Source organism: Boeremia exigua (genome assembly GCF_020726555.1).
Source record: "Boeremia exigua strain MPI-SDFR-AT-0100 chromosome Unknown C7974scaffold_1, whole genome shotgun sequence".
Classification (NCBI taxonomy): Eukaryota; Fungi; Ascomycota; class Dothideomycetes; order Pleosporales; family Didymellaceae; genus Boeremia; species Boeremia exigua.
The window spans coordinates 684,881-702,510 of NW_025763518.1; the positions used below are offsets into that span (position 1 = coordinate 684,881).

Consider the following 17,630-nt stretch of genomic DNA (forward strand, 5'->3'; position numbering starts at 1 on the left):
ATGTCACGTTCCTGTTCCTTTCTAGCGCTTACGTCTACGTCAGGCGATAAGAGACGGCACCAACGGATCTATGCGAATCCTGGATGAGTCACCAACTACACCACACGCCTCGCCCAAGCCTTGCCCAAGCCTTCACACAAGCCTTCACACAACACAACACAACCCACCATGGACTCCCCGTCTGGAACTCCGCAACCCACCGCAATGCTCGACCCAACCTTCCACATCACAGCCCCGCGCCTGCACCTCTCCTACCTCGACCCCACCAACGACGCCCACATGGCCTTCGCCGTGCACCTCTACAGCTCCCCCGAAATGCTCGCCGTCGCCGCCCAAACCGGCGCCAGCGTGGCCAAACCGCAGACCATCTCCGACGCCCGCGCCGCCCTGCTGCCCGCCATGCAGCGCCTCGCCACCACAGGCCGCGGACGCTACATCATCTCCCTGCGCAACCCGGACGTCGCGTTCGTCGATGAGCAAGACCGCGAGTTCATCGGCATCGTGTCCATGCAGCAGCAGCGCTACCCAGCGCGCCCGTGCCCCGCGCTGCCGGACCTCGGCTTCGGGCTGCTGGCGAAGTACTACGGGAAGGGGTACGCGGGCGAGGCGTGCGGCGCGCTGATGCAGCATTTCCGGGAGACGAAGGGGTGCGCGCGGTTTGCGGGGTTTACGCACCCGGAGAATGTGCAGAGCCAGAAGCTGTTCCGCAGCTTGGGGTTTGAGGATAGGGGGGTCATGGATGTGGCGGGGATTGTGGGGAAGGAGGGGGATGCGGCGAGGGTCTCGGTTTGGGTGAAGGGGGCGGCGCCTGAGGTGGATCTGGGTGAGCTGGGGATTGGGCCGGGGAGCGAGGGGAGGGGCGAGTGATCGGGTAGTGTAGTATGATTGTTTTAATGTAATGCAGCGAGTTGAGGTTCTACGCAAACGGGCTTGGTTCGTCGTCATAGGGTCTGCGAATATCGTTATATCAAGATGTTGGTATTCAGCATATGTCTGAGCTATGTTGAGACCCTGTCAACATATTCTGGACATATTGCGAACACGAAAAGCAACATATCAGGCAAGTAATGAGCGTCCCTCCGCGCCGTAAAGACCCCAGCAACCCGTCTCATCCTCCCTGAACTGGACATGTAGCTCCTCGAGACTCGAGGGCTTCGCAGCATTCTGCTGATCATACGCCGCCGGCCCGCGAATATGCGCGGTTTGGCTGCTCTTAATGATCTCGCCCAGAGTCGCCTTGCGCATGATAGGAAGCGCCATACTCCTATGCATCTTGACATTCCAGACCATCAGGACCGCACCGCACGACAATATAACAAGCGGCAAGATGCCCAGCAAATACACTTTCCCGGGGTCCATCTTGACGATGGCAAAGTAGGATGGGAACCGGACAGTGCTGGGGTGCTTGGGGTCGTTGAAGCCCCACTTATCGACTTCGCCGAGCATGGACGCGCCGGTCGAGACGCGGATGAAGTTGTCGATGTAGGCGATAGTCCAGGCGTCGTTTTTTGCCCGAGTCAGTCGATGTGTAGCGCTCCGGTATCCAGTCTTGCGCGTGCGAGTACATGGGCTGGGTGCCGTAGACGTAGGCGCCGTTGGCGACGGGAGCAACGGCGAACCACAGGGCCACTTCGTTCATTTTGCCCATGTATTTTGGGTTCCCGGGCCGCCCTTGTCCGATGACGAAGATGTTGGTCATCGGATTGATGGATATAGCTGGACCGGGTGCGTCGCCCACTAGAAGAGTGTCTTCCATCATCTCCACAGAGACATCGCACGCGATGCTGGTGACATTCTTGGTTCTTGCACCTTTCGGCATGGCCTTGGTTGTCAAACCCCCTTCAATGTCTCCGTTCAACGCTGCGAAGATGAGAGTTGCTGTCGTCTTGTTTGCATTATCGAAGGTATAGTTGTGGACCCACACTGCAAGCTTTGCCACGTCTCGGACCTCAACCTCCTCAGAGTGTTGCCACTTATCTTCAACAAGCTCACCAGCAGCATCCATACGGATAGGCATACTGGTGTTGAAGCTTATAAAGTCATCTCTTCCTATCGTTGTCCACACATCGTTCGGTGTCGCCTCCCACCCGCGACATTCGATATCTTGCTGAATACGAACGGTTTCGACAGTGAAGTTTCCTCTCTTCACCATCAGGTTGCGCTCTATAAACCAGTTTCGATAATCAGGAAGTGGCTCTGGGGCGAATTTACCCTGCCACGAGGTATACAGCGTGCTCGATCGCTCTCGCACAGGGCCAGGTGGGTTTGATTGCGTATAGTACACGCCGATACCACCGCCAGTCTTTAGTTCGCCCTGGTACTTGACTGTCATATTCCCTCTGTTGTATACCTGACCCACCACGGGCGCAGCTACGAGCGGCGTGAGTGTGATGATCGTGGTCAGTAACAGCACAAGAACCGAATCGAAGGTGCGGGCCTTGAACATAGCCAGAGGCGTAGACGGTATCGATCCGCGGCTTGCCTCAAGATAAGTCTCCATCTGCCCGATACTGAAGTACTGTTGATGGATGAGAGGCCACAACGCTGATTCCGAGAACGAATGTGCCGAGAAGGCAAGAGCTGCAAGGCCAATAGAGTATACTGCAGTGACAATACCTTGTACTGCACCGAAGTTGCCATATAGACGTTCGACACGGCCGGATACGGCACAATCAAGGGACCAAGACGGACACACGGGCAGCTTGGTGCTGAACCATTGTGTGAACCGGATGACCAGGGCGATGCAGGCGAACCCAAGCAGCAGCGCGAGGCTGACAGTGATGTTGCGCCTCAGGAAAAGGCCCAAACCTCGATTTCTGGTCTTGACTTTTGCTTGATCCACATTATCTATGGGCTCGACGTGTGAGTAGGATGTTTTGTAGGACGGTGGAAAATGAAGCTGTGACATGGTGTATGGACCGATCAACGCAACGGATGGCTGTGATCTACATATTTGCGAGTGGACCCGGATGCCCTGGACTTATATACAACTTGTACTGTACTGTGCCATCTGTGTGTTGCGATGTGCGAACTGCGAACTGCGAGGACTAATGGCTAGTGGCGTGCGGCTGGAGTTTGAGGCTGCACAAGTTCAAGCCACCAATGTTTCGCGCGTTGGTGTATCGCAAGAAAAGCGGTGTCTAGGGCTGTACCGTGGCATCATGCATATTGGAGATACTGAAAGAAAAAATCTCGCATGTTATGTGTTCTTGAAGTGCGCAGTGTCGTAAACAACGTGGAAGAAGCAAGATTCGGAGGGAAGCCACCTCCAACTCACCAACACGACTTAAGGTAAGACCGCGATATTTCCAATCTTTACACTTGCTGCAAATCACGAAATAAAGACATAAAGAAATCCAGAGAATCCCAACCTTTGAACGGTTTACTATTCTCTCATGATTTCATCACGACCATGTTGTGAACAAAACCACCACTAGCCCGTCGAAAATGCTATACAGACACCACAATTATATGCAGTTCAAGTAAAGAATGTCAAGAAGAATGATAACATTACGCCTCTACCTCTTCGTATCCAATAGCAATCATCTCTCATCTAGTCTTGGGGGTATACAAAATGCCTCTCAGATCCGAACAGATTGACCCGTTTCACATGTTTCTTGCACAAACCTCGTGTATCCACATTGCACATTATATCCAAATTTCGTCAGTCATCTGCGTCAGGGGAGCTGAGCAGTCGAGCTACTGGGTAGCCAAGCTACTATTCTGCTTGCTGCTGCTGCTGCGCCGGGTTGTTCGCCCCGAACAAGCCGCCGAACCAGCTCTGACGGTTTGCGGCCTTGCGCGCCTTGCTGGCCTCTTCTTCGTTCTGCACCAGGCGGAGCGGGCGCATGCCCTTGCCCGTCATGGGCCCGGAGGTGTCGCTACGCTCCAGGCGACCGCGGGGTGGAGATGGCGTGTCGACGTGGCCGCTCGCGCCAGCTGAGGTGCTGGTCGTACCGGACATGATGCTCGCAGTATCAACCTCACGGTCCTCTGGGATGTTGTTCTGCTGACCAGATGCGACGCGCGAGGCCGGGTTGCTGTTCTGACCGGCGATGGGGATGCCGAAGAAGCTGTTTCTCGGGCTGACGAGGCCGGGCGATGTCTGGCCAGATGTTACTGACGGTGGAGGCATGCGGTACATTGTGTTTACGATGTTTGCTGCATCGGGGTTGATTGAAGCTGAGCGGCGGTGAGGGTTGCTGCCGCTGGGAGCACGCTGGGCAATGGGAATGCTGGGCGCGGTGGCGGGATCCTCATGGACGCCTGTCCCTGGCAGGCCCACGATGGATGCGGGACGTTGCTTGCGGGGCCCAGCACCGACAACAGATTTGGCGCGCTGGAGGAAGCCAGTGGGCTGCTCGCTGTCCTTGTCCGCGGGTGGAGGGGGCAGGTCCTTGTTGGTGTTGGGTTTCTCATCCATGTCGTTGCCCAAGACAGACTCGAAGCCTTGGTAGGTGAGGAGGCGGCCGATGATCTTGTTGATGTAAAGGGTGAGGGCCTTGTTCTGGTCTTTCATGCTGTTCAGTTCGACTTCGAGCTTGCGGACGATTTCAACGTCAGGCGCATCCTCGGCGTCCTCCAGCTCGTCTGCGAGGCTGGTGGATGGGCCGTTGCGTGAAGTAGGACGGTCCTCGGCATGTGACGACTCGCGCAGGAAGTCGCCACGGCTCAGGTCACCGTTCAGCGTCTTCTCACCCAGCAGCAGCTGGAAGCTCTCGTTATCCTCCATCAGGCGGGCGTTCGTCATGCGGGTCTCGAGCAGTTGCTTCTCGAGCTCACGAGTTCGGCCGCCGCCAGCGTTCTCGACCTCGAGCATCTTGACCTGGTATTCGGCGAGCTCGAGGCGGAGGTCCTCGATGATCTTGTCTTTCTGGTGGATGAGCTTCGAGTTGCTGCGCGAGTTGCTGCGCTGGACGGAGCTAGGAGGCGCAAAGTTCTCGAGGTTCTGGGACGAGTTGCTGCGCGAGGGGTTGTTGCGGAAGCTCGCTGTCAAAAGTGTCAGGGTCAAATGTCCATGCAGTAGGGACCAACTTACACGCACGCGACAATGGGGCTTCACCGTCCTCAACGCCCGGGACGTTCTTGGTGGCCATGGTTTCCTTCAGCCTCTGGATCGTCTCCTGCAGCTCTTCCTCGCGCGCCTGTGTGCTCTCCTTCTCCTTCATGGCTTGGGCGCGCTCGGCCTCGTAGATGCCCTCGAGCTCGCGGTGCTGCCGTGTGAGCTCCTTCTTCTCGTTCTCGAGGCTCTCGACCTTCTCTTCTTCCTCGTGGGCACGTTCCTCAAGCTTCGACTGCTCGGTGTGCGCGTCGTCCAGACGGGCGTTGAGCACCTCGATCTGCTTTTGGCGCTCGTCCGCGTCGGCCTCGGCCTTCTGCAGGCGCTCCTCGAGATCCTGCAGATATGCCGCCTTGGCCTCTGCGGCGGCACTGTCCTCCTCGGTCGGACCATCGACCTGCGATGAGTTCCTCCGTAGCGTCGACGGCGGAGCAGGCTTCTTCACCGAGGCGCGTGCCGAGACCGGTGTGCCGTTGGCGGCTGACCTGACGGACCGTGTCCTCGCCACACCGCCTGTTGCTCCAGTCGATGTGGGCGTAGAGGCGCGGGCAGGCGTGCGGCTCGCGGCAGCAGGCGTGGACGAGGCGACGCGCGAGGGCGTGCTGCGCGCCGGCGTGCCTGTGGCCGGCGGCTTGTTTGCGGTTGCGGTCGACATGATGTGTGCTGGTGGTGGGTGTGGGTGCAGAGAGACTGTTCGCACCGAGGCGGTCCAAAAGCGATCAGCAGGGCGTGTGAATCTCCAACGGTGGCCCACGGGCGATCGTTGCGGCTGTGGAGCTGAGCTTGGCTTGCTGCGCTGGCCCTCGTAGTATGTTGGTACGCTTGCTTTCGCTCTGCGCGGCTTTGGGCAAGTGGGAGGAAAGTGACGTGAGCGCGCCGGACAAGTTGCGACTGAGGGTGTTTACAAGCGGCCAAATGACCCCGTATCACTTTAACAATCCGTTGTATGGGGCGGCAATTTCACGCAAGCAGCGGAGGGTTCCTTGGACTGGCTTCCCTGCATGCAGCCGCTAGTCGAATGCCGCTGCCCTGTCGAAAGTGCCCCGGCCGTAGCTTCGGAAACGGGGATGCGCGGTGACTCGCACCCCGTGCAATGACAACGCAGCACCCATTGAACACCCGGGCAACGGTGCTTGGGCGGTGGAGATTGCGCTGGGGCGCGTGTCGGGAAAACCTGCTGCTCAACGTGCGCCATGAGGGGCAACATGGCATTTGCTGGTTGGCCCAACATGTCTACTTACGCTTTCGGAGCCTCGACCACTTCTAGAGCAGGCACGACCTCGGGACGCTGCACCTGCAGGAGCGATGGGGTCACGTGCGGTGGAGCAACCCCTGAACTACGCGCATCAAAGAGGAAGCTCCATGGTTTTGATTGAGCCTGGGCGATAGTCTATACCCACTCAATGCAACGCTTTATACAAATCCATCGTACATCATACAACAGTGCTGTAGCCCCCGCCGTACCCTCTTCTCGCTTGGTATCGCACGTACGCCTTCCTGCCCTCATCTACCCAGAACACACAGCTTGCCACTGCAATCAGGTGCAATAAATCCGCGAACCCGAGCGCCTCTGTCTGGAAGACGTGCTGCAGCGGCGGAAAGTAGATTACGAGCAGCTGTCCAATCAGTGACCCAGAAACCGCGTAGTTGAACATCTTGTTGTCGAAGACACCAATCTCGCCCGTGAGCACTGACTTGGTGGACGAGCGGCACGTGAGAGCGTTGAACATGTCGAATAGGACGAAACAAGTGAAGGTCATGGTGGTGTCGCGCGCAGTGACCTCGTTGTCGATCGTCATCTCGCGGTAGTAAGTCGTCAAAGTGCCGAGCATGATGATAGTTGCGGACTGCAGTACGCGCTGGATGAGTGATCGAGTGAGCACGCGGGCTTGACGAGGGCGGGGAGGCAGAGCCATCACGGCAGGGTCGACAGGCTCAACGCCCAGAGACTGCGCAGGTGGACCGTCCATCAAGATGTCTGCAGTCTGTCAGTATATACATGGTGCGAGAGGGAACGGAGGACGTACTGATCCACAGGATTTGCATGGCGTTGAGCGGGTTCTGGAAACCGAGGAAGGTACTCAGTAAAACCAAGCTCAACGCCGCCGCACTTGTGCTCAACTGAAACGTCAGGAAGTTCTGGATGTTGTAGAAGATGCCCTTGCCCTCCTCCATAGCGTTGAGGATGGTAGCAAAGTTGTCGTCTGTAAGGATCATGTCGGCAGCCTCTTTGGCAACATCTGTACCGAGTCTGCCCATGGAGATGCCAATGTCGGCCTTCTTCAACGCAGGCGCATCATTGACACCGTCGCCAGTCATAGCGACAACATCCCCTCGCGCTTGAAGTGCGCGAATGATCTTCATTTTGTGTTCGGGACTGGTGCGTGCGAAGATCGAGGTTGTGGCGATCGCCTGCGAGAGCTCTTCTTCACTCATTTGATCGAGCTCGTCGCCACGAATGACAGAGCGTCCGAGTGCAGAGTTGGGGTTAATTGGCATGCCCAGGTTCTTGCCAATAGCTACTGCTGTGGTTTCAGCATCACCCGTGATCATGATGACCTTGACTTTGCCGGCCATCAGACGTCGGATGGCCTTTTCTACACCCTTGCGTGGAGGATCACTCATGCCTACAAGGCCGGCGAAGACTAGGCCGCGGTAGTGCTCGTCATCGCCCAGCGCAGAAGCCGAAGAAACGACTGGCGTCGAAGCACCGCTGCTTGCCTTGTGACGTGCAAGTCCGCTCGCAAAGCCGAGGACTCGCAAGCCTTCTTGGGCCATTGAATCTGCGGCTTTCAGAACTTCTTGCCGTCGCGATTGATCGAGATTGACCTCCTTTCCTTGGGCGTTGACGTAAGTGTCGCATCGGTCAAGCACTCTCTCAATTGCACCCTTGATGTAGGACACGTCCGAACCTGAACTGCCGCTGATAACGACACCCATCCACTTCCTCTCAGAGCTAAATGGAGTCTCAAACTTGCGTGCGCCCAGTCTTTCTCGTACATCATCCTCGGAAAAGGCATCAAGAAGGTCCAGAAGTGCGACATCTGTAGGCTGACCAACCCAGCGACTTTTCGCCAAAGAGTTGTCGTCGCCCATCGTCGATGAAAGAACCGCAGCTGTCGATGCAGATGCAGCTTCGTCGCTTAAAAGTCGCGCATTATTGACGATGTTGCCTATCCGTAGAATATTCCGTGTTGGGGAGTCGAGGTTTTCAGTATCGTGCTTCTTCTTTACATCAACAGGAGCTGTCTCATCGAAGTGCCATAGCTTTGTGACTGTCATGTGGTTTGTCGTGAGAGTGCCGGTCTTGTCGGTGCACACCACGTTGACAGACGCCAAAGTCTCAACACTAGGCAGGCGTCGAACGATCGCATCTCGTTTAGACATTCGCAATACACCTAGAGCAAGTGTGACGGTAACGATGATCGGAAGTCCTTCGGGGATGGCTGCAACAGCAAGTGAGACGCCAATCTGGAACACCTCAAGAAATTTCCAGCCTCTCCAAAGCCCCACGAGACCGATGAAGGCAATTACGACGAACGACATGTAACTGAGATCTTTCCCGAGTTGATCCATAGACAGCTGTAGCGGCGTTCGCGGGCTTTCAATCTCCTGAAGTGACGCTGAAATAGCACCAAACTCTGTGTTACCGCCAGTGCCTACAACGATGCCTTGCCCGTATCCAGATCGTACCAATGTGCCCATGAATGCAATGTTCTTCTGATCATTCAATCGAATATCAGCACCAACAGTCCCAGCTCCCTCAGAGGCATAGAATGGCGAGGGCGCGCGCTGTACGCCAGATGGAGGCGTAATTGTATCTGGGGTTTTGCTGACTGGCTCGTTCTCTCCCGTCAAATTCGACTCGTCGATTGAGAGGTCTGCAGCGTGCGTGATTCGAATATCGGCGGGAATGCGGTCGCCGGTATGGAAGAGAACCAGGTCGCCTGGGACTAGCAATGTTGCTGATATAGTGGTTGATTTCCTCTCAGCGTCCGCCAGCGCTGCGGTGGTATCCTTCAAATCGTCCAGCTCGATGCCGTCCGTAGCAGTACCATTCGCCCGTTGTTGTTCTTGACCTGCCCGAATGATATGCGCTGAGTGCGGTACGAGCGAGTTCAGTGCTTCCAAAGATTTCTCAGATCGGTATTCTTGTACGAACCCTACGGTGACCACGATTGTCACCGCTGCAGTAATACTGATCGCATCCTCCAAATTGCCCAACATCAGAGACACAGCGGCTGACCCCAGTAGCAGCAGGATAAGGGTTTCCTTAAACTGCTTTACAAATCTAAGCCACAGCGGCTCGGGCTCGTCGTGCGGGAGCTCATTGCGACCGTGGATGTGTATGCGCGCAGAGGCATCGGAGGAGGACAGACCACGGGTTTCCGAAGTTTGCAGTCTTTGTGCAGTTTCCTCGTGAGATAGAATCGAATAAGACGCGGTTATTGACTGCTTGGGCTGGGGGTGTTAGCGCATACGATGATAGATGGAGCAAACGCAAGTACCGTGGCTGTCCCACTCCGCTTCTGTGCTTCTGGCGGCTGCAGATACGGAGAGCCAGGTCGCGATGACTTGGTGCCCCCATTCGAGGCATGGTGCATTGGCAGCGAAGGCGTCGAAACCCTAGACATGTTGGCATGTCCCGGAGAAGTGCTGCGCGGCCGTTGAGGTGGCCTATGTGGCGCGACGAAGAATTACTGGTGATTCCTGTTCATTTATCGCATCGGTGCTGGCGGGAAGACAAATACAACGAATATGCAGAGGTATCAAGAAAGGAGCAGTAAAAGCACTGGAAATGGGGTTGTTTCTCGTCCAAAGGGCCACTTGGACGTAGATCCCAGTGCTCAAAACGTCAAAGCACCGACCCTGCAGCAGGGGTCGAGCCAGCGGCGATCTGAAAGCCAGCACCCGAATCCACGAGTTTCACGCTGCCAAGTCGTTTGACGCGAGTCTCCGCAAGACAGCGAACTGGGACAGCCGCTTGCAGGCTGTTTGAGAAGTATTCCCGGTGGTATGCAGTCCTGCACCACCGCATCGGGAGCAGGGAGGTACACAGCATTCAGCCTTGGCAGGCACTGAAAATGGACATTCCCGCGTCAAGTGATGGCGCGCTTTCGACATGCACTCGTGATGTCATGCGCCCCGTTGCCTGGAGAGAGAGTAAAGGCAGCGCAAGGCAAACTGCATGGGCCTAGGCTGTATGCACAGGGCCGTCGCTGCAGTGTGTAGCACTCAGAACGGACGTAATGTACATTATCAGCAAGAATCGTATGTCTTCAAGTTTGAATCGGCATTTGAACCTCGCTGCAATGGGAACCAGGAAGCTGTTGCTGTCTGGCTTTGCGTGCGATGCGGTGGCCGTCGAGTGCTGCGGATCAACGTGACATAAGCAAGTGTCGGTCGTGCTTTCCAGCCTCCGGCCAACCAGCCTCACGACACCCGGACCACCCACCCCTACGCGCATCTACACCACCACCTGCGCAACAATTTGTGACCTGCACGACCATTGCTACCCTTGCGCGCACCCTTGGCACTCCAAATTGAAGCCGTCGGCGCGCGCATATCGTGTGCGCACCCACCTGCTGACGACGCGCCAACGTAAACAACTCCGCCTCGACGCGTCCACTTCTTCACCCCGCGCAACCGTAGTCTCTACCCGCCACCGCCATGTTTCTTCCGGAAGATCTTCTCTTCAAGTCGGGCCAGCTTGCTCGCGTCTGGCTCGCCGCTAATCAGCACAAAAAGCTTACAAAAGCCCAAGTGTTGCAGGACAAGATCGATGAAGACATTCAGGTCATTATTCGGCCTGAGGGGGCTGCCGGCGGGCCTCTCGCGCTGCGATTGAACGGCCAGCTGTTGCTTGGTGTGGTGCGCATCTACCACAGGAAAGCGCACTACTTGCACGATGACTGCAACGACGCGCTGTGGAAGATCAAGATGGTATGTTCGGTATTTCGCAATTCTGGCTATGACTTACGCGCTGCAGGCTTTCCGCCCTGGAAACATTGATCTGCCTACTCAGACACACGCTGCCAATCCCACCAGTCTGACATTGCCTGACATGATCACGGATCTCGACTTGTTGGCGCCGATGCCGGACCCTTCGTTCCTCTTGTCGCAAACGCTCGATGGAGACCTTACCTTGGGAAACGTCACACTACCAGATTGGGACGCCAGCCAGTTCCTGTCTAACAGCGTCGAGCAAGCGCGCCATGAAGAGATGGAACTGCACGACATGGACGATCTTGAGATTGATCTTGGCGAAGATCTGGAGCCTGAAATTGGACGTGATGCCCCTGCTGAACGGCCCATGGAAGAAGAGTTTGGCACCGAGCTGAAGCTGCGCAACGACGATGACTTTGATCTGGACGTCGGCGAAGACGGACTGACTGAATTGGGACCCCAGGTTGACACAGAACTGAATCTCGGAGACACTGAAATGGGCGGCATGGATGTTGGAACAGAGCTGCTGCCTCCGATGCCATCTTCGGTGGCTGGTGACGATGTCCCGCAGCTCACTCGCGAGGACTCTCCATTGTCCGAACTGGGCGAAGAAGAAGAAACCCGCCTTGCACAGGAGATCGCTGAGCTGGACCCTACCATGCTTGAACCTGGAGAAGAGGAGGAGTCGATCCACCAGGCTAGAGCCAAGCGCAGAAAGGTCATCACCCAAGATGCTGAAACCATGATCTCGACCGCCCAACTCAGGGACCAGCAAGCAAACCGCGACAAGATTCTGAAGCAGGCATCATTCCTGCCCCGCGATCCGCTTCTGATGGCTCTTCTTAACATGCAGAAGTCCGGTGGGTTTGTTTCTAGTATCCTGGGCGACGGCCGAAGTCAAGGCTGGGCTCCAGAGCTGAGAGGTATTCTCTCGCTGGAAGTCGTGTCGCGTCCTAGTAAGCGCAAGCGAGACAATGCCGCTGCAGGTCTTGAGCAAACCGAGGATGAGGCAGCTGCATTGCCAGAGCTGGATGTCGGACTGGACGAGCTTTCATTGGGAGGCGGTGAAATTCACCCCGGTGACACGACCATCGGTGGCGACGATCCCGTCATGCAACTCCCTAGTGACATTGGCGACCGACCCGAGATAGAAGAAGAAGCTTTCTCGCCGATTCCCGACAACTTCGACGACACAACAGCCCCACTCTACCACCCAGCTGAGAGTGGCCCTATTTCGCTAGGTACCAAGCATGCTGTACACCTCCTGCGAGAGCAATTCGGACCTGAAGCAGAGGAGAGTGAGTCGATACGACAGAAGAACACGATCGTCTTCCAGGAGCTGCTCCCAGAAGCCCAGACATCAAGAGCCGATGCTACCAAGATGTTCTTTGAGGTCTTGGTTCTGGCTACCAAGGACGCAATCAAGGTTGACCAGCCTGGCACCGAGCTAGGAGGCCCGCTCCGTATTCGTGCGAAGCGTGGCCTGTGGGGACAGTGGGCTGAGACTGCCGCCAGCGGCGAGCTGGCGTCCCAGAGCCAGGCTGTCCCGACAACAGCAGTTGACGCGCCTGCTGAAAGTATCCTTGCTGGTCCAGCAGAGGTGTCTGTCTCTGCATAAAAGCTCTGTATCTCGATTTGGCCTTGCTGGGTTAGCGACTTCTTTTGGGTTATGGGATTCAAAACGGCGTTGGCCGGATACCCTTGATGTGTATGGCTCTACTTTCTGGTTGCACGGTTTATCGGCTGGTGTATTACGGCGTTTGTGAGGCTCAGTGTACGAGAACTAGTAGGATAGCGATAAACGATCATTCTATAACAATGAAACGCAGTTCATCTTTCACTCGCCCACTGTTGTGGGACCTATATTCACGACAGTAGACTGACGTCTCAAGTCTAATTTTCAGCAGAACGTATAAGTGCCTCGCAAAAGCAGCACATGCCTCCCGCCAACGCGTGTTCAGTACTCTCACCTTGAACATGACGTCGGGCGCCAAGGCTGGGTCGGAATGATTCCGAAAAGAACGAAAAAAATTGGGCTCCATCACCAGTCATCCTTGATGCTAACGCGCCGTCCCCGCATACCAAATGTCAAATTCGCAGAACAAGTCTTGCCATACCTTCAGAAACGCCCTCTGGTGCAAGTCGCCGCATCAGGGTACCAGTATATATCTACTACCGCGCTGAGAGTTCCGACCACAGGCGTCAAAGCACGCATTGCACATTCAGTGGGGATTAGAACTGCAGCCAAGTTATATCCACGGTCGGTTGCAAACATGGACACCAATATTCTTGCCGTAGATCCGCAAAAACTGGGCAGGATCTCGTTCACCGAGACGAAGACGGACCTAATCGAAGAGTGGGACATAGAATATGCGGAGGGAACAGCCTACCAAAGCCTCAAGAGGGCAGCCGACGAGTTAGTGAATACAGACATACCGGTCGCGTTCCCCACAGAGACTGTCTATGGACTGGGAGCAGACGCGACAAGAAGCACAGCAGTGAAGGCAATCTTTGCCGCAAAAGGGCGGCCAGCAGACAACCCGCTCATCGTACACGTCCATTCGCTGCCCCAGCTGCGAGAGCTACTATCCGGAAAAGCCGCATCGCAGACAGACAGCGACCCCATTCCTGCAATCTACAGGCCGCTGATCGAGCGCTTCTGGCCAGGGCCTCTGACACTGATCATGCCCGTACCCGCGAACACAACACTAGCACCAGAAGTCACAGCCGGCCTGTCGACGTTCGGCGCGCGCATGCCGCGCTCCATCCTCGCCCTCTCGCTGCTCCGTCTCTGCGGACGCCCCCTTGCTGGACCCTCCGCGAACGCGTCCACAAGGCCCTCTCCCACAGCCGCTGAGCACGTCTTCGACGACCTGCAGGGGCGCATACACACAATCGTCGATGGCGGGCCCTGCGAGGTCGGCGTCGAGAGCACCGTCGTGGACGGCCTGTCGAGCCCGCCGAGCATCCTCCGCCCGGGCGGCGTCACAGTGGAGCAGCTGAGGCAGTGCCCGGGGTGGGAGCACGTCGCGATTGGGTACAAGGACAAGCAGGAAGCCACCGCGAGCAGGCCCCGCGCGCCGGGCATGAAGTACAGGCACTACAGCCCGAAGGCAGAGGTGCTCCTGTTCGAAGCCGGGGCCGCGAAGCCCGCGCCCGAGGAACTGGCCCGCAAGTCCAGCATCGGAATCATCCGCACCACGAGCTGGGAGCCTGCGCTTGGCCTGGTAGATAACACTGCAGGTGATGCTGCCACCAACGGCCACGCCAACGGCCCATCGCGCCCGCACACCACCCCTTCACTACCCACAGCCACCCCTTCCCGACTCTCCAACCTCCTGCGCTCCGTGATCCAGCACCAGATCCCGCACGCACACCACCACGTGCTCGCCTCTCGCGCCACGGACGTGTGGGACATCGCTCTCGGCGCGGAAACCGAGGGCGTGGCTCGCGGCCTGTTCTCCGCGCTGCGCGAGCTGGACAAGAAGGGCGTGGAGCTGATTTTCGTCGAGGGCATTGACGACACCACGGGTGACGATATTGCGGCCGCGGTGATGAATCGGCTGAGGAAGGCGGCGGAGATTAGGACGTGAGGGGCGCTTTGGTGACGCTGTAGGAGACGCAGGGAATTCAATGATACCGTCAATGTGAATAACGATACTGCTACGCTCGCGTTCACGCCCGTTTAGAAGTATTCGTCACCGTGCAACGCGCCTTAAATCACCACGCCCCCTTCCTTCGTGCACAGTGATACATCTACTTCTCGCACAGTGAGATATCGCATATCTAACCCACACCCGCGCACCACAATGTACGTCCTCAACACCCCAGCCTTCCCCTCCACCGCACTCGCCCACAACACCACGCACACCACCACGTCGCCGATCAGCACACCCCCATCCCTATCCCCATTCCCGTCCCCGTCCCCGTTCCTCTTTGCTCCCACAAACGCAACGGAAACGGTGTCCATCACACGCTTCCCCTGCCCGCTGGCTATATCGACGAAGACGCAGACAGAGACGGAGACGAAAACAAAAACGGAAACAGAAACAGAAATGGTGTATATCACGCTCTCCGCCGCGCCGCCAGCGAAGGGCAACGCAGATGCGGGAGGAGACGTAGATACGGGCACAGCGCTGCCGGTGTTCACGCTTGATAGGTTGGGCTTCACCGCCGCGTCTGCGTCTGCGTCTGCGGGACCGATACCATCGACGGAGACGGAGACGGAGACGGAGACGGGGTCGCACGCGCAGCACGCGAACGACGCGGTTGCGATCCTGTCCCGCGGTCCGGCGGGCGACGATAGATTTGTACCCGTCCCTGTGCTGGTAGGTGCGGGCAGTGCCAGTGTGGGTGCTGAGCGCACTCGTGGTGAGCGTAGCGGGGAGAGTAACACCGCTGAGAGTAACACCGCAGAGAGCGATAGCGAAGACAGTGATCCCGCAGACACAAACACCGCAGGGCCTGCTAGCGAAGAGACCCATACCGCAGGGACTGCCAGCGAAGCGTCCGATACCGCAGCGACTGCTATCCAACACCGCACCCCCACCACCAGCAACAACCCCACCTCCTCCTCCACCACCACCACCACCCCCACGCTCCACGCGCGCGCAGGACCGCGGCCATGCCGCCTGCAGCGCGCAGCGGCGAGGGTAAGGAGCGTGTGGGAAATATCCGGGGCTGTGGAGCGGGATGATGTCGAGGGGGTTGGGGAGGAGAGAAATTGTCAGCCGTGCGGGGACGAGGGGCGGGTGGTGTGTAGCGGGGACGTGGCGGTGGGGGTGTGTGAGGGCGGGTGTGTGGCGCTGGGGTTCTGGGGAAGGGGGGCGGGGAGCGGGTGTCAGGGACAGTGAGGAAGGGTATGCAGTACGAAGACAGTGAAGTGTAGTGGAGTGCAGTGGTGGCTAGTGGTGGCTAGTGGCTTTATAGAACGGCTTGCTTTTGAGTCTATGGATTGCGTAACGACAGTGTGGGTTTGTGGGCCGTTGTTAAGCCAGACCGGGCCAGCCTGCGGATAGTCAGTACAGCATTGATATGACAGTGGGTAGACGTACTCCAGATCGTCAGTCCCTCGTTGACCTTGGTCACGTTGACTTTGTCTCCGACCTTGATGAGCTGGCTCTTCGGCGCGTCCAGGCCCCAGAACGTGTACCGCCCGAACACCGGACTCCACTTTGCCCCGATATCAATCCGCCGGTCCTTCTGCAGCCGCTTGAGCACCTCTCCACTGGGCCCGACGCCGGGCTTGCCCGTGTTGTAGTCGAGGTTGATGCTCTGGCAGCGCACGCAGTTGTGCGCCATGATCATCTCCGTTTTCTGGTTGATGGTGATCTTGCCCCAGTAGTCCTCCTGCCAGGGCTCGTGGGCGCCCTCGATGACGATGTTAGGGCGGAACTTGACCATGTCCATCTTCTCGCCGTCGAGACGCGCGGAGACGTCGTCGAGAGAGGTCTTGGATGTGATGAGGAAGGGGGCACAGTCCTGGAATTTGATGCGCCATTGCTCGGTCTGGCGGATGCCCATCAGCCTCTCGATCTTGCGGCCGAGGAAGGGAATGTTCTTCTTGAAGAAAGACGTCAAGGGGTCGGGAGTGATGGGTTGCATGTCTTCGAATATGACGGGACGCTTGTTCTCCGCGCCAATGTAGACGAGGACAACGTCATATCCGAAGCATTCAGTAAACCATTGGCTGTACTTCTCGCCCATGTGGAACGCATCAGTGGGACTGCCGTGCATGTTCACGTGGAAAGACTCGAGCTTCTCGGTGTCAGGCACAAGTGGGACGCGGATGGATTTGGACTGATCCGTTTCACCATACGCGCGGTAGGTGACCTTGATGGTGGCGTCGTTTGTGCCATAGTTTTCGAATTCCTGCACAAACTGCGTCATGTCCGAGAAGTGGCCAATGGTCATGTTTTGCCATGAGCCGTCGTCTTTCTTCTTGAGCAGCATAAATGTCCCTGCAGCTGTTAGCAGACGACGCACGGACTACAGCGGATGCATACGATCGTGGTCGAAGCCATATTTGGTAGCGACTGCTTCTTTGAGGGGTACTGCACGAAGAGACTTGATCGGATAGACGTAAATCTTGTGACGGGTTAGTTCACATTCACTGAATCCAAAATCGTGGACAGACCTCGGATATGCGCATGGCGGTCAGGTTGTGGATCAGCGGGCTAAGGAAGCCGAGCAACTGGTAGACCAAGTACGGGAAGACAACGAGGCCGGTCAGGAGCCATACTGTCGGTATGCGGTCAAGCTCTGAAGCCTGGTAATCACTGGAGTCTGCCATGTCGATTGATGTTGTTCATGTGCAAAGTTTTGGATGTTGGACAAGATGTCGTCTTGGGACCCCACGTGCACGCCCTTCCAAGACGTTAGCGACGAGTGAGGCAAGCCGCATCCGCGGTTGGTGACTACGGAACCGGGACCGCATCCGAGCGTGATGCGAATCGATGTTAGAAGAGCCGCAGCGTTGGAAGATAAAATGATGTTCTGCCGCATCGTGATCGCAGTACATGTCAGTCTCGGATATGCTCTGTATAGCACCACCAGGACCCACGTTGCACCCGTAATATTGATACGTGGTTAGCCTACCGGAGACATCATCTCTCCAGCCACGTGA

At 57.0% G+C, this 17,630-nt stretch overlaps 8 protein-coding genes across 8 annotated transcripts; 4 read left to right on the plus strand and 4 right to left on the minus strand.

The window, feature by feature from the left end:
* Positions 1 to 168: 168 nt before the first annotated feature.
* C7974DRAFT_407440 (acyl-CoA N-acyltransferase) lies at positions 169 to 867 on the plus strand (the record flags this gene model as incomplete). Its single annotated transcript, XM_046143241.1, has 1 exon — positions 169 to 867. The coding sequence occupies one exon, from the start codon at positions 169 to 171 to the stop codon at positions 865 to 867; it is 699 nt and encodes a 232-aa protein (XP_046002474.1).
* A 20-nt stretch (positions 868 to 887) lies between these two features.
* C7974DRAFT_419306 (uncharacterized protein) lies at positions 888 to 2,908 on the minus strand (the record flags this gene model as incomplete). Its single annotated transcript, XM_046144206.1, has 2 exons — positions 888 to 1,534; positions 1,566 to 2,908. 2 exons carry the CDS (start codon positions 2,906 to 2,908, stop codon positions 1,057 to 1,059), a joined length of 1,821 nt encoding a protein of 606 aa, XP_046002475.1. The 3' UTR covers positions 888 to 1,056.
* An 810-nt stretch (positions 2,909 to 3,718) lies between these two features.
* On the minus strand, positions 3,719 to 5,714 carry C7974DRAFT_429750 (uncharacterized protein; the record flags this gene model as incomplete). Its single annotated transcript, XM_046144656.1, has 2 exons — positions 3,719 to 4,989; positions 5,039 to 5,714. The coding sequence occupies 2 exons, from the start codon at positions 5,712 to 5,714 to the stop codon at positions 3,719 to 3,721; spliced, it is 1,947 nt and encodes a 648-aa protein (XP_046002476.1).
* Positions 5,715 to 6,391: 677 nt separating this feature from the next.
* On the minus strand, positions 6,392 to 9,803 carry C7974DRAFT_4092 (calcium-transporting P-type ATPase-like protein). Its single transcript, XM_046143384.1, has 3 exons — positions 9,568 to 9,803; positions 7,087 to 9,520; positions 6,392 to 7,037 (listed from the first exon to the last, which is right to left on the minus strand). The coding sequence occupies exons 1-3, from the start codon at positions 9,691 to 9,693 to the stop codon at positions 6,493 to 6,495; spliced, it is 3,105 nt and encodes a 1,034-aa protein (XP_046002477.1). The 5' UTR covers positions 9,694 to 9,803; the 3' UTR covers positions 6,392 to 6,492.
* A 697-nt stretch (positions 9,804 to 10,500) lies between these two features.
* On the plus strand, positions 10,501 to 12,968 carry C7974DRAFT_324691 (Rec8 like protein-domain-containing protein). Its single transcript, XM_046138956.1, has 2 exons — positions 10,501 to 11,002; positions 11,049 to 12,968. Exons 1-2 carry the CDS (start codon positions 10,730 to 10,732, stop codon positions 12,621 to 12,623), a joined length of 1,848 nt encoding a protein of 615 aa, XP_046002478.1. The 5' UTR covers positions 10,501 to 10,729; the 3' UTR covers positions 12,624 to 12,968.
* On the plus strand, positions 12,818 to 14,706 carry C7974DRAFT_4133 (DHBP synthase RibB-like alpha/beta domain-containing protein). Its single transcript, XM_046143723.1, has one exon. The coding sequence runs from the start codon at positions 13,012 to 13,014 to the stop codon at positions 14,596 to 14,598; it is 1,587 nt and encodes a 528-aa protein (XP_046002479.1). The 5' UTR covers positions 12,818 to 13,011; the 3' UTR covers positions 14,599 to 14,706.
* Positions 14,707 to 14,814: 108 nt separating this feature from the next.
* Positions 14,815 to 15,661, plus strand: C7974DRAFT_407446 (uncharacterized protein; the record flags this gene model as incomplete). The annotated part of the gene is made up of 2 exons (XM_046143242.1): positions 14,815 to 15,333; positions 15,422 to 15,661. 2 exons carry the CDS (start codon positions 14,815 to 14,817, stop codon positions 15,659 to 15,661), a joined length of 759 nt encoding a protein of 252 aa, XP_046002480.1.
* Positions 15,662 to 15,943: 282 nt separating this feature from the next.
* On the minus strand, positions 15,944 to 17,453 carry C7974DRAFT_4157 (uncharacterized protein). Its single transcript, XM_046143920.1, has 4 exons — positions 17,142 to 17,453; positions 17,011 to 17,092; positions 16,060 to 16,965; positions 15,944 to 16,013 (listed from the first exon to the last, which is right to left on the minus strand). The coding sequence occupies exons 1-4, from the start codon at positions 17,295 to 17,297 to the stop codon at positions 15,994 to 15,996; spliced, it is 1,164 nt and encodes a 387-aa protein (XP_046002481.1). The 5' UTR covers positions 17,298 to 17,453; the 3' UTR covers positions 15,944 to 15,993.
* Positions 17,454 to 17,630: the final 177 nt, after the last annotated feature.